The 17,952-nt window shown below is 36.4% G+C and overlaps 1 protein-coding gene across 1 annotated transcript in view; it reads right to left on the reverse strand.

The window, feature by feature from the left end:
- The window catches only part of LOC128739515 (neuropeptide CCHamide-2 receptor-like), a 29,139-nt gene that overhangs the window by 7,643 nt on the left and 3,544 nt on the right, over window positions 1–17,952 (reverse strand). Inside the window, exon 2 of the mRNA XM_053835009.1 lies at window positions 16,718–17,102. Within this exon, the coding sequence (XP_053690984.1) occupies window positions 16,718–17,102 (385 nt within the window). The remainder of the gene's footprint in view (window positions 1–16,717; window positions 17,103–17,952) is intronic.

Here is a 17,952-nt window from a genome sequence, read left to right on the forward strand (position 1 = left end):
AAATTACAAATGAGTTATGTGGTTAACGGCCTAATACAAAAATGGGACGAATTGATGCAAGAAACAATTAAAAAAATGCATAATAGTAAAACAAAACGGACACAAAAAATGACCCGAAAGCAACGAAACAGATTGTCACACTGTAAAGTGAAAACAAAACTGATACAAAAAATGGCCAGAAAGGTACATAAATAGGAGAAAGATGATTCAAAAATGGAATACAAATGATACAAAATGTTACAGATAATAATGCAATAATGAAACGAAAAGACGCAAAGGTGCAAAAGGACCACTTTAAAAACACTGAAACTGACACGCACAGAAACGATGAAACGAATATGAGAAATGATATAAAAACTATATCTGACAAAATTAAAAAGGAATATCGTAATTTTGTGTCAAAAACGAAAATGGAATTAAAAATGAATATCTTACAGTTTGACACAAAACTGATGAAAAAGTACTCGAAAATAACAAAAAAAATATTTAAAAATACACACAAATTACACGAAAATTATGTGAAAAAAAATATGAAATGGTACTAAGATGGCACAAAATGAAACAAAAAATTAAAAAAATACAAAAAATCGCACAAAAATAATTCAAACAGCAAACGACGAAATTAGTTAAAGTTAAGAAACATTAAAACTACACAAAAAAGAAGCAAAACACAAACGTTGATGAAACCAATCAGACGAAAAATAGCTCAGAATAAAACAAACAATAACAATAACGACAAAGAAATAACACAAAAATAATAATTCTTTTAGACTATTTCCAGGTTTCCTTTAGACTTGTTTTGAACTTCTTTTAGAGTCTTTTCAGACTTTGTTTAAACTTTATTTGAAACACTTTCAGGTTTATTTAACACTTCTTTTAGATTTTTGTAAGACTTCTACTAGATTTCTATTAGACTATTAGACTGAAATTTCTTTTAAACTTTTTAGAGTTCTTATCCTACTTCTGTTAGACTTTTTTATACATCTTTTAGACTAAATGAAATCTACAGGTCTAGACTACTTTTAGACTTATTTTGGACTTATTTTGGATTTTATTAACTTCTTTCAAACTTCTTTAAGACTTCAAGATTTCTTTTACACTTTTTTAAAATTTCTTTTAAATCTCTTAAATCTTTTAAATTTTTTTTAAGATTTCCTTTCGACTAAACCATGAAATCTCTTTTAAACTTTATTTGGAACCCCTTTCACCTTCCTTTAGATTTCTGCCTGGCTTCTTTATGACTATTTTTTTTCTTTCAGACTTTTTCAGACTTTGCTAAGACTGTTTTAGACTTCTGTTTGACTTTTTCTATACCTCTTTCATTGGGGTAATTGACCGTTTGGCGGTTAAAACCTCGCAAAAGAAGACCTCTTTCAGGCATCCCTTAGCATTCTTTTAGATTTCATTTTGAACTGTTGTGTTTTAGACTTATTTTAGATTTTTTTAACCGTCTTTTTGACTACTTTTTGACTTCTTAATGATTTCTATTGAACTTCATTTAGACTTCCTTTAATCTTTTCGTCTTCGTCTTTTTCAAGTTCTTTCAGATTTCTTCTACACTTCTATAAGGCTTTAACTTTCCTTTAGATTCCTGCCTGACTTCTTCAAAACTACTTTTAGACTTCTTTTTGATTTCTTTTAGGTCTCCTTCAGACGTCTTTTAGTCACCTTTAAGACTTATTTTAGACTTGTCTTGGACTTTAAAGTATTAGACTCTTTTTAAACTTATTTTAAAACATTTTTACCCCTTTAGTCTTCTTTATGACTTCAGTTATACTTCGTTTAGGATCCTTTTTGTTTTCGTTTATATTGTTTACCGACTTCCTTATCGCTTCCTTCCTTCTTCTTTCAGACATCTGCTAGAGTTCCTTAAGACTCTTTTTGGATATCTGCTGGATGCTTCTTTCAGACTTCTGTCAAAATGCAAGACTTATTTTAGATTTGCTTTAGCCTTGGTTTAGACTTTTTTTTACACTTTTTTAGCCTTCTTTAAAAATTAAACTTCTCTTAGACATCTGTTAGACTTTTTGAAAACTTCATTTAGTACTGTTCATTTAGACATCTATTAGAATTCTTTTAAAATTATTTTGGACTTCAGAATATTTTAAAACACCTTTTAGACTCTTTTAGACTTTTAAGATTTCTAGATTTTTTTAGACCATTTCTAAGACTCCTTTCAACTTATTTACGGACGTTTTCAAACTTGTAGTATTTTTTAGCACTTGTGCTAGATTACTTTTAGAGTTTATTTAGAACTAATTTAGATTTATTTTAGACCTATTTTTGTACTTTTTAACCTTTGTTTAGACTTTATTTAGAAGTCTTCTAATCTTCATTTGGTTTTCTTGCAGACTTCCTCATGACCAGTTTCTGTTTCAAGAATTTTTTTAACTTCTTTTGTACTTCTTGATACTTTTTTAATCTTCTTTTAGGTTTCTTTTGCAGTTCTTCCAATTTTCTCTTAGACTTCTTTTAGACTTTAAGATTTCCTTTACACTTCTTTGAGATATCTTTCAGACTTCTTTAAGGTGATACGGTACTGAATTCCAACATGGCCGAAAAAATTGCGTCCTTGTGAGGATATAGGATATAGGATGTCCGACCATGTTGGATTCAGTACCGTTTCACCTTAAATCTCTTTTAGATATCATTTAGACTTTCACGGAACTTCTTTTAGACATGATTTAGAACTCCTTTAGCCTTCCCTTAGATTTCTGCCTGTCTTCCTCACGACTATTTTGAGACCTCTTTCAGATTTCTTTCAGACTACATTTAGGCTTCTCTATGACTTCTTTTAGAACTTTTATAGACATCTCTTAGCATTCTTTTAGACTTCATTTAGAATTGTTTTAGACTTCTTTTAAGCATATTTTAGATTTCCATTACAAACAGTTAATAAAGTTTTTGTCCTCCGCTGAAAGGGGGGGGGGGGGGGGGGGGCGAAAAAAGAGAATTTTTTTAATCGCGTAAAAAAACCTGATTTAATCCACCTAGTGGTGAAAGGAACCTTTGGTCTTACTTGCTATTAGATAGAAATCGACAAGTCCTCGGAAAATAAATCATCTATTGGTTAAGATTGCGTGATGCGTTTGTTTACATAAAATTTTTGGAAACTGAATAAGTTTACAAACTTTGAACGAAGTAGAAGTACCGTAAAACGGGAAAACATTGATCAGTTCAGGAAAGTTGGCAGTAGTGGTTTATTTCACTTATTTATGCGAATAGTCCATTTGATCAATGTTACCCCGGTGATCAATGTTATCCCGTTTTACGGCACTTATAAATTTTGATAGTACCTTTTCTTATGAAATTGCTGAGTAAGTTGTTACTAATTTGAGTAAGTGCAAGCAAAAGCAAGTTGTAAGAGGAAATATTATTCTTTAACATATACATTGCGTAGTAAAGGTCTAGTTTATGGGTTTTTGAACTATGCATAATTTCCTGTCATGCCATTCTATCTGATTCACAATAATAAAGTTTTCTTGAATAAATTTCATCAATTTTTATTAATCTTCGGTTACTCACGCTGTTGTATTTTGAACAACATGTGTAGGTTTTTGAACGCCATAGTGTTATAAAGTTACAAATCGTTGTTTATCTAACGTATATTTTTCAATAAACTTGTTATGAGCAAAATGTCATAATTATTCAATGCATTAATAGTTAAAATGTTGGGAAAATAGATCAGCATAAACCGACATTACAGAAACGAAGCTAGCAGCATTAAGGTGTACCGCAATTGGCCCCAACTGGAAGTTTCTCTCGTTTCTTCATATGGAAAAATGGTGCCTGTATGCAACAAAACTATCAGCAAATGTAAAATGTATAAAATGTATCCATCTGTAATTCGGGGTAATTCGGGGTCAAAATCAGGGTATCTTTTATGATCGAAGTTCTACAGTTCCTAAACAAGCAAACATAGAGGGATACTATGTTCAGCAAAGTTGTGTATTTTTACTGTTTGCACAGCTTTGTAATACACAAAAAAATCATACAACAATTACAAAAAGAGCTAAAATAGACAAACTGATTTTACAAATGCATTTTACAATGCATATAAATAAGATTTCTCTAACTTCGCTGAAGAGATAAAAGGTTACTGTCTTCAGCAAAATTTCTTGTAATAATATGCTCTAAAACTTTGCAGAACATATCAATGTGTTATATTGAAACTGAAGAAAAATAATTTTTTTTATTTCACTTTTAGGGGGATTAATCAAAATTCAAATTCTATCAGACGATAGAGCATTCAATTTCAAGAAACTCTCCCAAAGGTTTGATAAACTTTAAATCAAGTTTTCCTAGTCAAAAGTCTAGTACGCACGTTTTCTTTGGTTTGGGCTATTGTGCGCGCGAGTAACCGTGTTACAAAAGTTGGCGCGAGTGTTAATATCTTTTGACCGGTAAAACCAATTCTTATGAAATTTTGTATATATATTCGTAGTGTCAAAACCTCTCGTTTGATATAAAAATAATTGAAATTAGGTAAATTATCTTGGTTAAAATCATTATAAATAATTGTTAATTTTGGTGTGGTGTAAACGATTGCTCATAACTTTCAAATTAAACGTCCAATCAGAAAACCATTCAATAGTGATCTATTCGGCTATATTACCTGCCAAATGAAACTAATAGCGCATAAATCGGTTTGGCCATCTCTGAGAAACAGGCGATCATTTGAACCTTGTCAAAACTGGGTTTTTAAGGCTAACTTTTAAACCACTTGTTTGTTTTCAATAAAACTTGGCACAATATTTAGCAATAGTAAGAGCGTTCATTTGGTACTAAGATTGTTGAAATTGATTGTGTGGTTCCGGAGAAAATCGTGTCACGTAGTTTTCACATTTTTGCTTATAACTTTTAAACGAAAAGTCGGACCACGAAACAAATAGCGTAGCAATATTCTCCATTATAATACCTTTCAAACAAAAGTAATATCAGACAAATCGGTTCAGCCATCTCCGAGAAATAGGCGATAGAAAATAAGCAGCGCACACACACACATACACACACACACACACACACACACACACACACACACACACACACACACACACACACACACACACACACACACACACACACACACACACACACACACACACACACACACACACACACACACACACACACACACACACACACACACACACACACACACACACACACACACACACACACACACACACACACACACACACACACACACACACACACACACACACACACACACACACACACACACACACACACACACACACACACACACACACACACACACACACACACACACACACACACAGACATTGCTCAATTCGTCGAACCCTATCGATTGGTATATGTGACTCGGCCCTCCGGGCCTTAGATCAACTTTGTGTTTTTCGACCAATTCCTAAACCTTTGTTATATAGTATAACAAAGGTAAAAATAGATTTTAGATATTTTTATTTAAGGTTGAACGTAAAAACCAAGTCTATTCTTGCATTTAATATATACGTTATTATTTTCCATGCAAAAATCTACGAAAAAAAGACAAAAACGAAAGAAAATTTTTTTAACCCATTTTCTGAAATTACATTGTTCGTATTTCCATTTCTGTTTCGTGCTAGGAGCGTTAACTCAACTCGTACACTCATTTTTCGAGTTTTTCAGGCTGTAGAGCTCACAGACAATTGATATTATAAAAAAAATAATGCAAAAATAAAAAATAAGAAAACTTATCCAATTTAATTCTACTATGTGTATTTTATTCAATGACAGATACGTATTTCGCCTACGACTTGCAGGCTTCCTCAGTGTCTGTTTTCGAACCCTGTGTTGGCCATCTTATTGGCTCCTTTTAGTTTTTTATATTCGGAAGTCTATACCTAAACTTTAATCTTCTTTTGAACTTCTTTCTTTGTTTTAGTTCTTTTACATTTCTGTAAGACTTTAGCCTTCGTTTATATTCCAGCCTGACTTCTTTCAGACTACTTTTAGGCCACTTTTAGGCTAAGAGGCATATATCTTTTTGACTACTTTTAGGTCTATTTCAGACTTCTTTTAGTCTTCTGTTAGGCTTATTTTAGATTTTTTTAACTTCTTGTGGATTTATTTTGTACTTATTTTAAAACATTTTCATCCTTCTTTTAGACATGTTCCAGACTTCTGTTAGACTTCTTTTAGTACTCTTCGTTTAGTTGGCTTCCAGACTTCCTTATTGCTAATTTTAGAGTTCTTTTAGAAATCTTTCAGAGAGATCTTTCAGAGTTCCTAAAGACTTTTTTTCTTTTATGCTTCTTTCAGAATTCTAGACTTATTTTTAACTTGTTTAGACTTCTGTTAGACTTCTCTTAGGTCGTTTTGTCAGACTTCGTTTAGAACTGTTTTCGACTATTCGGCATATTTTAGATTTCTTTTAGGAATGTTTTGGACTTACTTTAGTCTTTAGTTTAGTCTTTTTGATACTTATTCTAGACTGCTCTTAGACTTTATTGTGAATTAACTAAGATTTCTTTTGGAATTCTTTTAAACTTATTTTTGATCTTTTTTAACTTCATTTAGAACTCTTTTTGGTTTCGTTTGGATTCCTTCCAGACATCCCTATGGCCAGTTTCAAAGTTCTGTAAGACTTCTTTTAGAATTCTTTCAGACTTGGATCTATTAAACTTGTTTTAGACAAATTTAAAAACTTCTTTTGGACTTCTTCTGCAGTTCTTTCAAACTTCTTTTAGACTTCCTGTAGACTATTTTAAAACTACTTTTGTAAGCCATGAATTCATCCCTGTGAAGATTGCACGTAACCGCACAATAATTGCACACTAGTAGTAAAAAGCTCACCGCAACTTACGAACATAGCCACCTGTCGGTTACTAGAAGAGTTACTGTCGCTCGCGCCGATACATACTCACGATTGGCGTCACTCAAATTGGTCATCTCGCTTTGCCCAATGGCTGAGTGATTTAAATCACTGGTGTGCGCTCGAGATTGTTCTTCAAACAATCGCGAATGATGTACAAGAAATAAATCGTACAGGTTGATAGAATTAATCTTTGTCGCGAAATATAATAGCATTTCGATTGCTATTATGCCGAAAATGCTATAAATAAGGGATCCGACCAACTCCATTGCTAATTGAGTGGAGATCTTCAAACTTAACTTTTCTTCCGTATCAAAGTTCGCGATTTTCAAAGGTGCATTTCAAGGTGGTTGACAAAGTCAAGGACTTAGCTAGCAAAATCCACCCGTGCTTAAGGTGAGAAGAAGCTAGAGTAGCGAGATTAGGCCTTATAACTAACTTTTAAAGTTTTAGACCGACTGCTAGGATAGGAGTTACCAAAAAAAGTGACTCGTGCCCGTAAAACTTACAACTAGCAGGTAAGCTGCGTGCTACGGTAACAAAAATAACTTATCAGGCATACGCATAACGAATGTACACGTTGAACAGGATTCCCCATTCAACGTGGGGTGTTTATTCCGGCTTGGGCAGAAGACCAATCTGCTAAGCGAACCCATCGAACACGCTGTCATCAGTCATAGGATTGACTGCTCCACTCAGCGCACTCAGAACGTGCTACGGACCGGCGCCTGCCACTCACCCTAAGGTGGCAAACGCTATACGCTCTTCGTTTACATCTGGATCAGCTTGACTGCCTGGATCAGCTGATTGATCGCTGCTGCCTGTGTTATCAGGACCGTTCGGCCTGTGCTGTCGAACTGTGTGGAAGAACCAAATCAAAAAACCGCAAGTGCTAGCAAATAAGACTGTTTGCCATTGTTAGCCTTAAGTTGAGTAGCTTTACCCTGTCCCGGGACCAGTAGGCTGATGCGTTCAATAAACAGCCTGTTAGTTAGGAAACCACCTAAAAGATATCGAACTTTTGTTTGTTTTTCGGATTAATGAATGGTAAGATCTTCTCTGATTTAGCATCGCGTGTCGTCTCGATCTTTTTAGTTCATTTCTTTTGGAGATTTTGGAAATATCAATCGATCAGTCTGTATGAATAATTCTTGGTTTAACCCCTGTTAGGAAAAGTCAGATGAACGGTGTGATTTAGCCACTTTTAACCCGCCCGTTTTACAGAGTCTCATAGCCGGACTTTCAAAAGCGTCAGCAGCCTCCTAAACCGGAGTGGCGCTTAAGCTGCTGTGCGTTGTGTGCAACACGAACGTTACACTTTTAGGCTTCTTTTGCAGCTCTTTAAAACTTCTTTTAGACATCATTTATAACATCATTTATTTTGGGCTTCGCTTGGATTTCTCCCAGACTTCTTTATGACTAGTTTCAGAGTTCTTTTGGAATTCTTTCAGACTTCTTTGTACTTCTTTTGCAGTTCTTTTACACTTCTTTTAGACTTGTTCTGGATTTCTTTTAGATTTTCTTTTCAATTTCTTTTAGACTTTATTTTTTTACCTTTGTTATACTATAACAAAGGTTTAAAAATTGGTCGAAAAACACGAAGTAGATCCGAGGGCCGAGTCACATATACCAATCGATAACGTTCGACAAATTGAGCAATGTGTGTGTGTGTGTGTGTGTGTGTGTGTGTGTGTGTGTGTGTGTGTGTGTGTGTGTGTGTGTGTGTGTGTGTGTGTGTGTGTGTGTGTGTGTGTGTGTGTGTGTGTGTGTGTGTGTGTGTGTGTGTGTGTGTGTGTGTGTGTGTGTGTGTGTGTGTGTGTGTGTGTGTGTGTGTGTGTGTGTGTGTGTGTGTGTGTGTGTGTGTGTGTGTGTCTATGTGACGCTTGACTTTAGTCGTCTGTTTCTCGGAGATGGCTGAATCGATTCGTTTGCTATTACGCTCATTTGAAAGGTGTTATCACCTTGTAGATCACTATTGAATTGTTTTGCGGTCCGCCATTTTGTTTAAAAGTTATAAGCAACAATGTAAAAATTACGTTACATGATTTTCTCCGGAACCGCTCAACCAATTTCAACAATTGTAGTATCAAATGAAGGCTCTTGCTACTGTAAATTTTTTGGGAGAGTTTTATCGAAAACAATCAAGCGGTTCAAAAGTTATGCTTAAAAATGTGCTTTTTCAAGGTGTCAATTAGTCGAACGTTTCTCAGAGATGGCCAAACCGATTTATACGCTGCTAGTCTCATTTCGTAGGTAATATAGCCTCATAGATCACTATTAATTTGTTTTTTGATTGGATGTTTAATTTGAAAGTTATGAGCAGTCGTGTACAACATAATAAAATTTACAATTATTCATAACGACTTTAACCAGATAATTAATCAGATTTCAATTATCTTAGTATCAAACGAGAGGCCTTAACGCTGTGAACATATCTGCTAAATCTTATTTGAATTGGCCTTACCAGTCAAAAGTTATTTGGAAAACATTGATGAAATTATTTAAGCAAATTTTACTGGTATGAACCAAATAGAAAAAAAAGCGCGGTCAAGTGCTCTAGCGCAAAAATGCTTCATTTTCCGGGTGGTGTGTCTTTGGAAGAGATTTGGAATTATTTAAAAAGTATGGCGCAACTTTCTACACTATTAGAGTGACCGTACATCAACCAAGGGTGTTACAAATTTTTGTTTTTTTAAATGCGTCCAAAAAAGTACAGTGTCTCGACAAAAGTTGTAGAACACAGTAAAATAAGCAACTTTACTTTACATAATAACTATCTACCTCTTATTTGTTGCGACGCGTAACGATTTTTTAAAAATGCAGCGAAAATTGAAAAATTGAGTTATCGAAAAGCGGCTACGTCACAATTTAGATTTTTTTACACGTCAAAAAAAATCAGCCATAACGATCCTCTAGATACTGAGAAACACGCACCGTCGATGAAAACATATGGTTTCGAGGAGAGCGCGTTTAAACTATTGTACAGCACTGAACTTCCCTTCAAGCGAATTTTATTGCAAATTCGCAACGAGACCACGTACCGAAAAATACTTTGGGCTCTACATTTCTGAAGGTAAAAGGCTCCTGAACATGCATAACAAACAAGTTTTTCGACTTTCCAGTTAGGGTACCCCTTAAATATTCATCCTGTCCAAAAGCTTTGCACACGATTTTTTGATTGATTTCAAATATTTTACAAATTTATTAGTATATTACATACACATGCATATGTGTTGATGATAACTACCATTACTACCCATTAAAGCCTCCCAGTTGGCTTCGAGGTATGATGCTGGCCTAATAAGCCAGTCGTCGTATGTTCGAATCTCGGCTGGGAGACGCAGTTGGAGTCAATAGGATCGTAGCAACTGGGCCTGCAATTGTCCTGTTGTTAGAGTACTGGCTGGCTGCGAAGTCTGTCGTAAAAACAAAAGTCAAGTTTCGATAACGGAATATAGCACCTAGGCTTTGCTTTGCTACTACCCATAAACGTATAACAGTCCCATGAGATTTTTCACCACTTTTGAGGTAAGCCTGGGAATCATCTTTAAATTGTTCATTCTTTCAATATTTCAAACAGTAATGTAATGTTTGTTCCCAAAGTCCCGGAATATATGGAACTTGAACATAGAAGCACCTTGAATCATAACAATCCCGTCATGCGACACCTCCAGTACTCGAAATTGCAAAACTAGACCATTGGTAGTCGTATAAAATGTTCAAGATATCATCGGACACATCTGAACACGTCCGGGAATGTTCCGGATCGGGAGTCAGTTTCTGAATTGAACTAAAATAATGCGTGTCGAATACTAACTTAAATGACAAATGAGATGGTTAACAAAGGTGCCTTTCACCAATAGGTGGATTAAATCGGGTTTTTTAGATTCCTACCAGATTTTTTCAAGACAATTTTTAGCACTCTTTCTTTCGGACTTCTGTTAGACTTTTTTTAGACTTCATTTAGAACTCTTTAAGCTTTCTTTAGATTTATGCGGGTCTATTTTATATTTTATAGATTTCAGATTTCTTTTAGATTATTTTCAGATTACTTGAGACCTCATTTAGACTTCTTTTAAACTTCTTTAAGATTACTTTTAGACTCCCTTTAGGCCTCTTTTAGAGTTTGGCATTTTGTAGATATCTCTAAAACCTCTTTAAGTCTTCTGGTGTAGTTCTTTCTAGGGATGGGAAAACTATCATTAATTACTGATAGTTATCAGTAAGCAATAATGTCACTAAGTATTAGTAAGGTTTCGCAGCTATTGATGCTTACTGATACAGTTACGTCGTCCCGTTAGAAAAATCATTTGGATTAAAGTTAATGGTCGGTAGTTGCGTACGATATACGAGAGTGACATGTCGTTGTCGTCAGCAGCCTAGAGCCGGGGTAGCTCGTGCTGTTTCAAGCAGTCGTCTCTATTCGCGTTGACGGCATTAAACGATCTCTTGCACACTCATAGAAATGCCCATATGTACGTGTGGGTGAAAATCTGCCAAAATGTTTCGATCTCTTGCGCTCTTTAAGAAATTCCTATTCCGCTTCACCCCTACAGTAAACTTTTGGAGGTGGCAGCACCTTACGTTCGTCAACGCGAATGCAACTCGATCGGTCATTCGTCACAAATTTCCCAGTCGTCTCAAAAGTCATAAATCACTTTCGACTTGGTCAAGCCATCTTGCATGTTGAGTCTTCGTGTTTCCGGTGCCAGTGGGGTTGTTGAAAAGAACTGTTGTCGTTGCTCTGCCGTCCGGCATCCTTACGACGTGCCTGGCCCACCGTAGTCTACCGACTTTCGTCAGATGTAGATGGGAGTCTCTGGGATTCTCAAGCAGTGAAAGTATGTCGTGATTCATATACTTCTACCCTTGATGCAAATCATGCCTCTCGTTTCGGTACCCGATCGTCGGAGCACCGCCTCAAGAGTGATGTTGAACAGCATACTGGATAATCTGTCACATTGTCCCAACCCTCGCCGCGACTCGAAGGAACTCGAGTGGGTCCACATCACTCGTTCTAATGTAGCTCTGATTAGTCGCGACAGTTTATCCGGAAAACCGGTTTCGTGCATTATGTGCCATAGCTGGTCTCGATAGACTGTATCGCTTTGAAATCAATAAAGATGTGATGCAAGGACACGATGTACCCTCAAGATTTCTGCAAGATCTGTCGGATGGTAAAAATCTGGTCGGTAGTTGCGCGTGCCCCATGAAGTCCACCTGATAAATTACAATGTAAAATTACAATGAATAATGCCGTTTTTACAATTTCCTATTTTTTTGCTACAATGCTGTGATGGGTAAAATTACTGATATTTACTGATAGTTATCAGTAACGTGCTGAAACTACAGATAGCAATCAGTAACGATTTTTAATGATAGTTCCCATCCCTACTTTCAAAGTACTTTTACACGTATTATGGACTTCATTTAGAATTCTTTTAGTTTTCTTTAAGGTTCCTGTTAGACTTCTGTAAGACTATTTTCAGACATCTTCCAGACTTCTATTAGATTTCATTTAGAACTCATTTTACCTTTCTTTATGTTCTTTCCTGGCTTCCTTACAGCAAGTTTTAGAGTACTTTCAACCTTTTAAGAATTTATTCAGGCTTCTTTTAAAGTTCGGTAATACTTCATACTGATATTATTTATACTTCTTTCAGACTTCCAGACTTATCTTAAACTTGTGTCAGAGCTTACTTTTTGATTCCTGCCAAACTTCTTTTGGATTTCCTTTAGATTTCTTTTAGTCTTCTCTTAAACTTCTTGTAGTCTTTTTTTGGTCTTTTATTTAGAGCTCTCTTAGACTTATTTTAAGCCTCTTTTAGATTTCTTGTAGATAAAATGCTTGTAGATTTCACTTATTCATATTACTTTTAAACTTCTTTTAGACATTTTAGGACTTAATTAGAACTTTTTTGCGGGGTCAGTCCCGGCGTAGTGGTCAGCATTTACGCCTCTCACGCCGAGGACCCGGGTTCAAATCCCAACCGCGCAGAAGTCACGAATGACATAAGCTGTTAAAGTGACTATAACCTTCTGCGGCTGAGGTGGTAGTCTGACAGACACCAGAAATCAGAAAAATGCAACAGTTGCGTTATGTATTGTATTTTTATACTAAAGTTTTCATTGTCTTCCCGACTCATATCTGCAGTCTAATTACATCCAACAGGTTGTTAAAGATATATACTCAATTCTAAAATAATAAAAATTAGAATTTACATCATTCAATAATTGCAATTATTAAGCTAAAGTTAGGTGTCCAGCAGACTACCACGTCAGCATAATCGTTAAGATTAGGGCACCTCAGCCGCAGAAGGATAATCTAACAAAAAAAACTTTTTTTTGTTTTACTTTTACCTTCGTATTGCACACAATTTATTCCTTATGGCTAGGTTTAGAGTTCTTTTACACCTGTTTTAGAAGTCCTTGCAGAATTCATTTGAATATCTTTTAACTTTTTGTGAGACTTCTATCAGACTTCTATGCTTATTTTAAGCTTGTTTTGTTTGTCCCCTTTATTCATCTTTTAGACTCTTAGAAGTCTGCTTATCTGATACATATACCAATCGATAGGGTTCGACGAACTGAACAATATCTGTGTTTGTTTGTATTTGTGTGTAGCGTATTTTTAGTCGCCTGTTTCCTAAATATGGCTGAACCGATTCGTCCGTTAGAACTTTTGCTTTAAAGCCATCATAGCCTAGTTTATCACTGTTGAATTATTGCGACTATCTGACACCGTTTTTTTCGGAACCTTCCAAACCAGTTTTAACGAATTTAGTGCGAAACAGACGCTAATACTATCACTAAACTTTTTACCAAGTTTTATTGGAAACAAACAAGCAGCTTAAAAGTTAGACTAAAAAACCCCGTTTTGACTAGGTAATAATGACCTGTTTCTCAGAGATGGCCAAACCGATTTATGCGCTATTACTCTCAAGTTGTTCGTCCGTTGGTATGTTAGCCGCGATTCTTTCGCGACTTGGAGCTTCTTGTCGATTGAGTGGTTAATTTCATATCTACGCGATAGCTCGGAACGTGTATATCTTCGCAGTTTATCAAGAATTCAGGAGTGCCGCAAGGTAGCAACATGGACCCCTTATTATTCACGCTGTTCTTCAACAAAGTCATTCTATTACTACCATTTGGCTGCAAATTAGCGAACATATATGCCGATGATCTATTTTTAGAAGTTCGAAACATGGAAAATTGTCGTCGTCTGCAAGCTTTGTTAAATGATTTCATTGATTGGTGTTGTAGGAACTGGCTTGTGATCAGCATTGCCAAGCAGGCTTGATTTGCTCTTTTTACTTTATTTTTGCTCTTTTGACTATAGCGTCCCAGTCAAACAAAATGCGAAACAATGATGCATAGGCCAATTGTAGAGTTGATTATCATCTACAATATTGTTGAAGAAAGTATAGTTTTATCTTTTATATTTATGGCTATGGGGCTGATATCCCACTGGTAGCCAAAAGAGCACTCTTTTTGGTACCCATGGCACTGCAGCTCTGTAACGCTATAAATACAAAAGATTAAATTATACTTTCTTCAATAATATTGTAGATAATAGGGAACTTTACACTTGTTCTGTAAATCACTTTTTCGAATTCTGTTTTGCTGAGGCGCTGTAGTCAAAAGAGCAAAAAAGAAGTAAGAAGAGCAAATCAACCCTGTTGCCCAGTATGAAGTCATAACGTTTCACCGTGTTTTAAAACCAATATTGTGTGACTACCACATGACCACATTGACATGGCAACAAAAATATTAAGTAAAAAGTGATTGTCTTCAGAAAATTGAGGTAGAACTCCGACCTAGAATTCACGCAAAATCGATAAAATATTAGTTTCAAATTAAAATAAAACTTCGTCATCACGATTTAATTTTAATATCATGGGTAAAAATACCGGATATAATGGCGGATTAGAAAGCAGAATTTACTGTTTATTGCAAAAGTTTGGTGCCTCACTTTCTACCAAGGTCTCGGCACGCTAGTGGTAAAAATATTTTGTCAATTCTTAAGGTTTCACTGTTGAGTCTCCTAATTGGTCTCGGGGTACGACATGGACCATGGGTCGTATATTCGAATCACGACTGGGAGAGGATGTAAGAATCAATAGGATCGTAGCACTAACCCCGCAATTGTCCTGTACTCTTACAGCTAGTTGCGAAGTCTGTCGTATAAAAACTAAAGGTAAAGTACCGAAAAACAGAATGTAGAACATGAGCTTCACACAAGATTTTACTATTAGCCTTGTCAGAAGCCGATTTTACATTGAAGTGGCAAAACTGAGTTTACCCTCTCAACATTGAAGCATAAACTGGGAACTACCAGCGAGGTAAGACGTGTGCAAGTTGTTAGATACAGTATCTGGAAACAAAACAAGCCTTATTTCGGTTACCTGGTTTTGCATTGATATCTAATCCTATTAGCAATTCCCCGAAGGATTCCTATTGTATGCGATAGATTATTATATCGATTAGACTCACTCGAAGACCTAAAACAAACTTATTTTTCCCGTAGGTGGTTACTGAATACTAGTCTCGTTTATAGCTCCTGCTAGACGGTACCATCAACTTTCATGATACAGCATGTTTTACGACATCTTTTCCATCATCCCGGGGATAGCTTTTCTCTTGAGTACGTTGAACATTCACACCACCTCACCTTTAGACAAACTGCCCGCACCGGTTGATTGCGAATATCAGCACCGCATGCGACCTAGCAAGTGTCCGTGTCCGTGCTCAATCAACTTTTGACTGTTTGAAGTTAGCAATTTTAGATGATCTCACATTACAATATTTCTATTTTTTCTGTGGGATAGTTTATAGTTTGTCTCTTAAACCAGTGCGACTCCATGCAGGATACATGACCGGTGGGGTTTCCACTGATGCTATATCCTATCGTAAGCTACATTTTCCGATCAATATTTCCATTTGAGTTGAGTTATAAATGGACTTTCAGTTATTTGATTGGATAACTTGTACCAGCACGAATGTGTTTGAAGAATCCCGCCAAATCTCATTCAGTAAATTTTTAACGGACAAGGGATTCCGAATATCTAGCAAATATGGAATCTTTCATGAGTGAGTTAATGATTTTTTTCCTACACAAAGATAAGAAATTCTCATCTGCCAATCTACGAAGACACAATTTGCAAGTAATTGGTTTCAAACTTTTGACCCGCTCTGTAAGTAACCCACAGAAAGAGACGAGACGATGAATGTGGGAAGAAAATTTCATATCGGACGTAATTGACGACGTTCTGGTGGTGTACTTTGCTTTGTAGTTTATCGCAAAAAGTAGTGAATGAATCAGGATGAAGGAGAGAGAGAAAGTTAAAGTTTTTGATTGAACTATCCCAGCTTAGTTTGTTCGTAGCACGTACAGCTAAAGTTAAACGTGGTGAATAAATACACCACAAACTCAAGGATGTTATATTTTTATCTTATCTGTTGCAACTGCCAAGTCAATGCAGCTCAGTTTTTGGAAAAAAAATTCTTTTTACGCCAATGATGCTGACACGTGACATCTAGCTAAAACTATGTAGCATCTAGGATTATCATCATTCATATTTTTATTGATGCTTTTCCCATTCAATCCATAATTTAATCCACGAAATTTCATTCCCAAGTATTACATCCATGTTTACTGGGACAAAAGTAATGTGGCCAGAAGGCAGTCTTGTTTCCGCCGTTTTCGAATCCCGTCAGCCTACACAATGCGGTCCCCATTTCTAGGAAGGTCACAGTTAGAGTCAACGCAAAATAGAATATTTGTCGAACCATCATCATTGCTGCGAACGAATAATGAATTCTTCGAAATAATGTTTACATATTCCCCTGCTCTCACAACGGCAACACAACGCAACTTACGTATTTGGAATGTTCCGCATGGCTCGGTGCCGCAGAAAGATTATCACCAGCGTCCCGTTGCCAATAATGCCGACGATGAAGATGATGGCGAGCACCACCGGGACGACGTACGTCTCGAGCCGTTGCTCGTACGGTTCGTACTCGTCGATGGTGACGTCGAGCCCGGGCAGTGGAGCCTCGCTCGGTTCCAGCGTGCGGATCGATTTCTGTATTCGATTCGAACCGGATAGATCTTCGACCCCATCCGACCCCGGCGACGGCTGGAGGCTGTTCCGCAAGCGAAGCCGAAAGTCCGATAGGGACGGTGAATTGGTTACATTCAGCAAATAGAGCAGCTCCATGCCGGTACGGTGCGCTGCGGTAGCACGTGTGCTCCCGCGGAGACCTGAAATTCAAAAAAAGAAATAATCTCTTAGAGAGGTCTTTCAAGTGGAAAACTGTGGTTCCAATCGAGCGTACGGCGAAGCTTAACTTGTTCAATTATTTTTGCTTCAATACTGCGATGCATTCAAGTGGTATAAATTGACTCACAAAATGTAAAGTTTGTTACCTAGACGAAAGTTTTGCAGCGCTAATTTTCACGGGGTTGTGAAATAATTTATGCTTAATTACATTTTGTTCACCGTAATTGTTCGTAACTGTTGGTGAACTACTTAGTAGATACCAAGTAGCTGAAATTTACCACGAGAGAAAAAAGATCGATGAGAAAGTGACCATCCAGCGAAAGACTGCTAGGTAGGTATTAAAAACTCCTATAAAACTTTTGCAGCATATCACAACTTGTCAGTTGGCCATATTTCGTATCTGACGGATTCACGCCAACTCGACCAAAGGTTGGCACGACCCTCTCAGAATTCAATGAACTTTGTGTGTGTAAAGAGTTCATGTAAATAAGCAACTTTGCGTACTTAGTTTTTCCAAAATTGGTCTAGACTAACTTTTAGAAAGGGCGCAATTGTTTTTCTCTTTTTGACGTAGGACTACGTCTTTGTTTACTATACTGGGACTGGGTAGCACTTTGTGAAAACGAAAATAGAAGTGTAACGTTTGAATGAAAGATTTCAAATGGTAATAACTACTAAACTACTGTACGAAACTGAACAATTTATATGTCGTTGGATAGATAAAATGACCAGCAATTTTATGGGAGGGGGGGTGGTTAGAGACCAATTTTAAGGAGGGCGTAAGAGGGAGGGACTATACAAATGAAAGACAAATTTCCTCAAAACTCGGGA

The sequence above is a fragment of the Sabethes cyaneus genome, chromosome 3 (genome assembly GCF_943734655.1).
Source record: "Sabethes cyaneus chromosome 3, idSabCyanKW18_F2, whole genome shotgun sequence".
NCBI lineage: Eukaryota > Metazoa > Arthropoda > Insecta > Diptera > Culicidae > Sabethes > Sabethes cyaneus.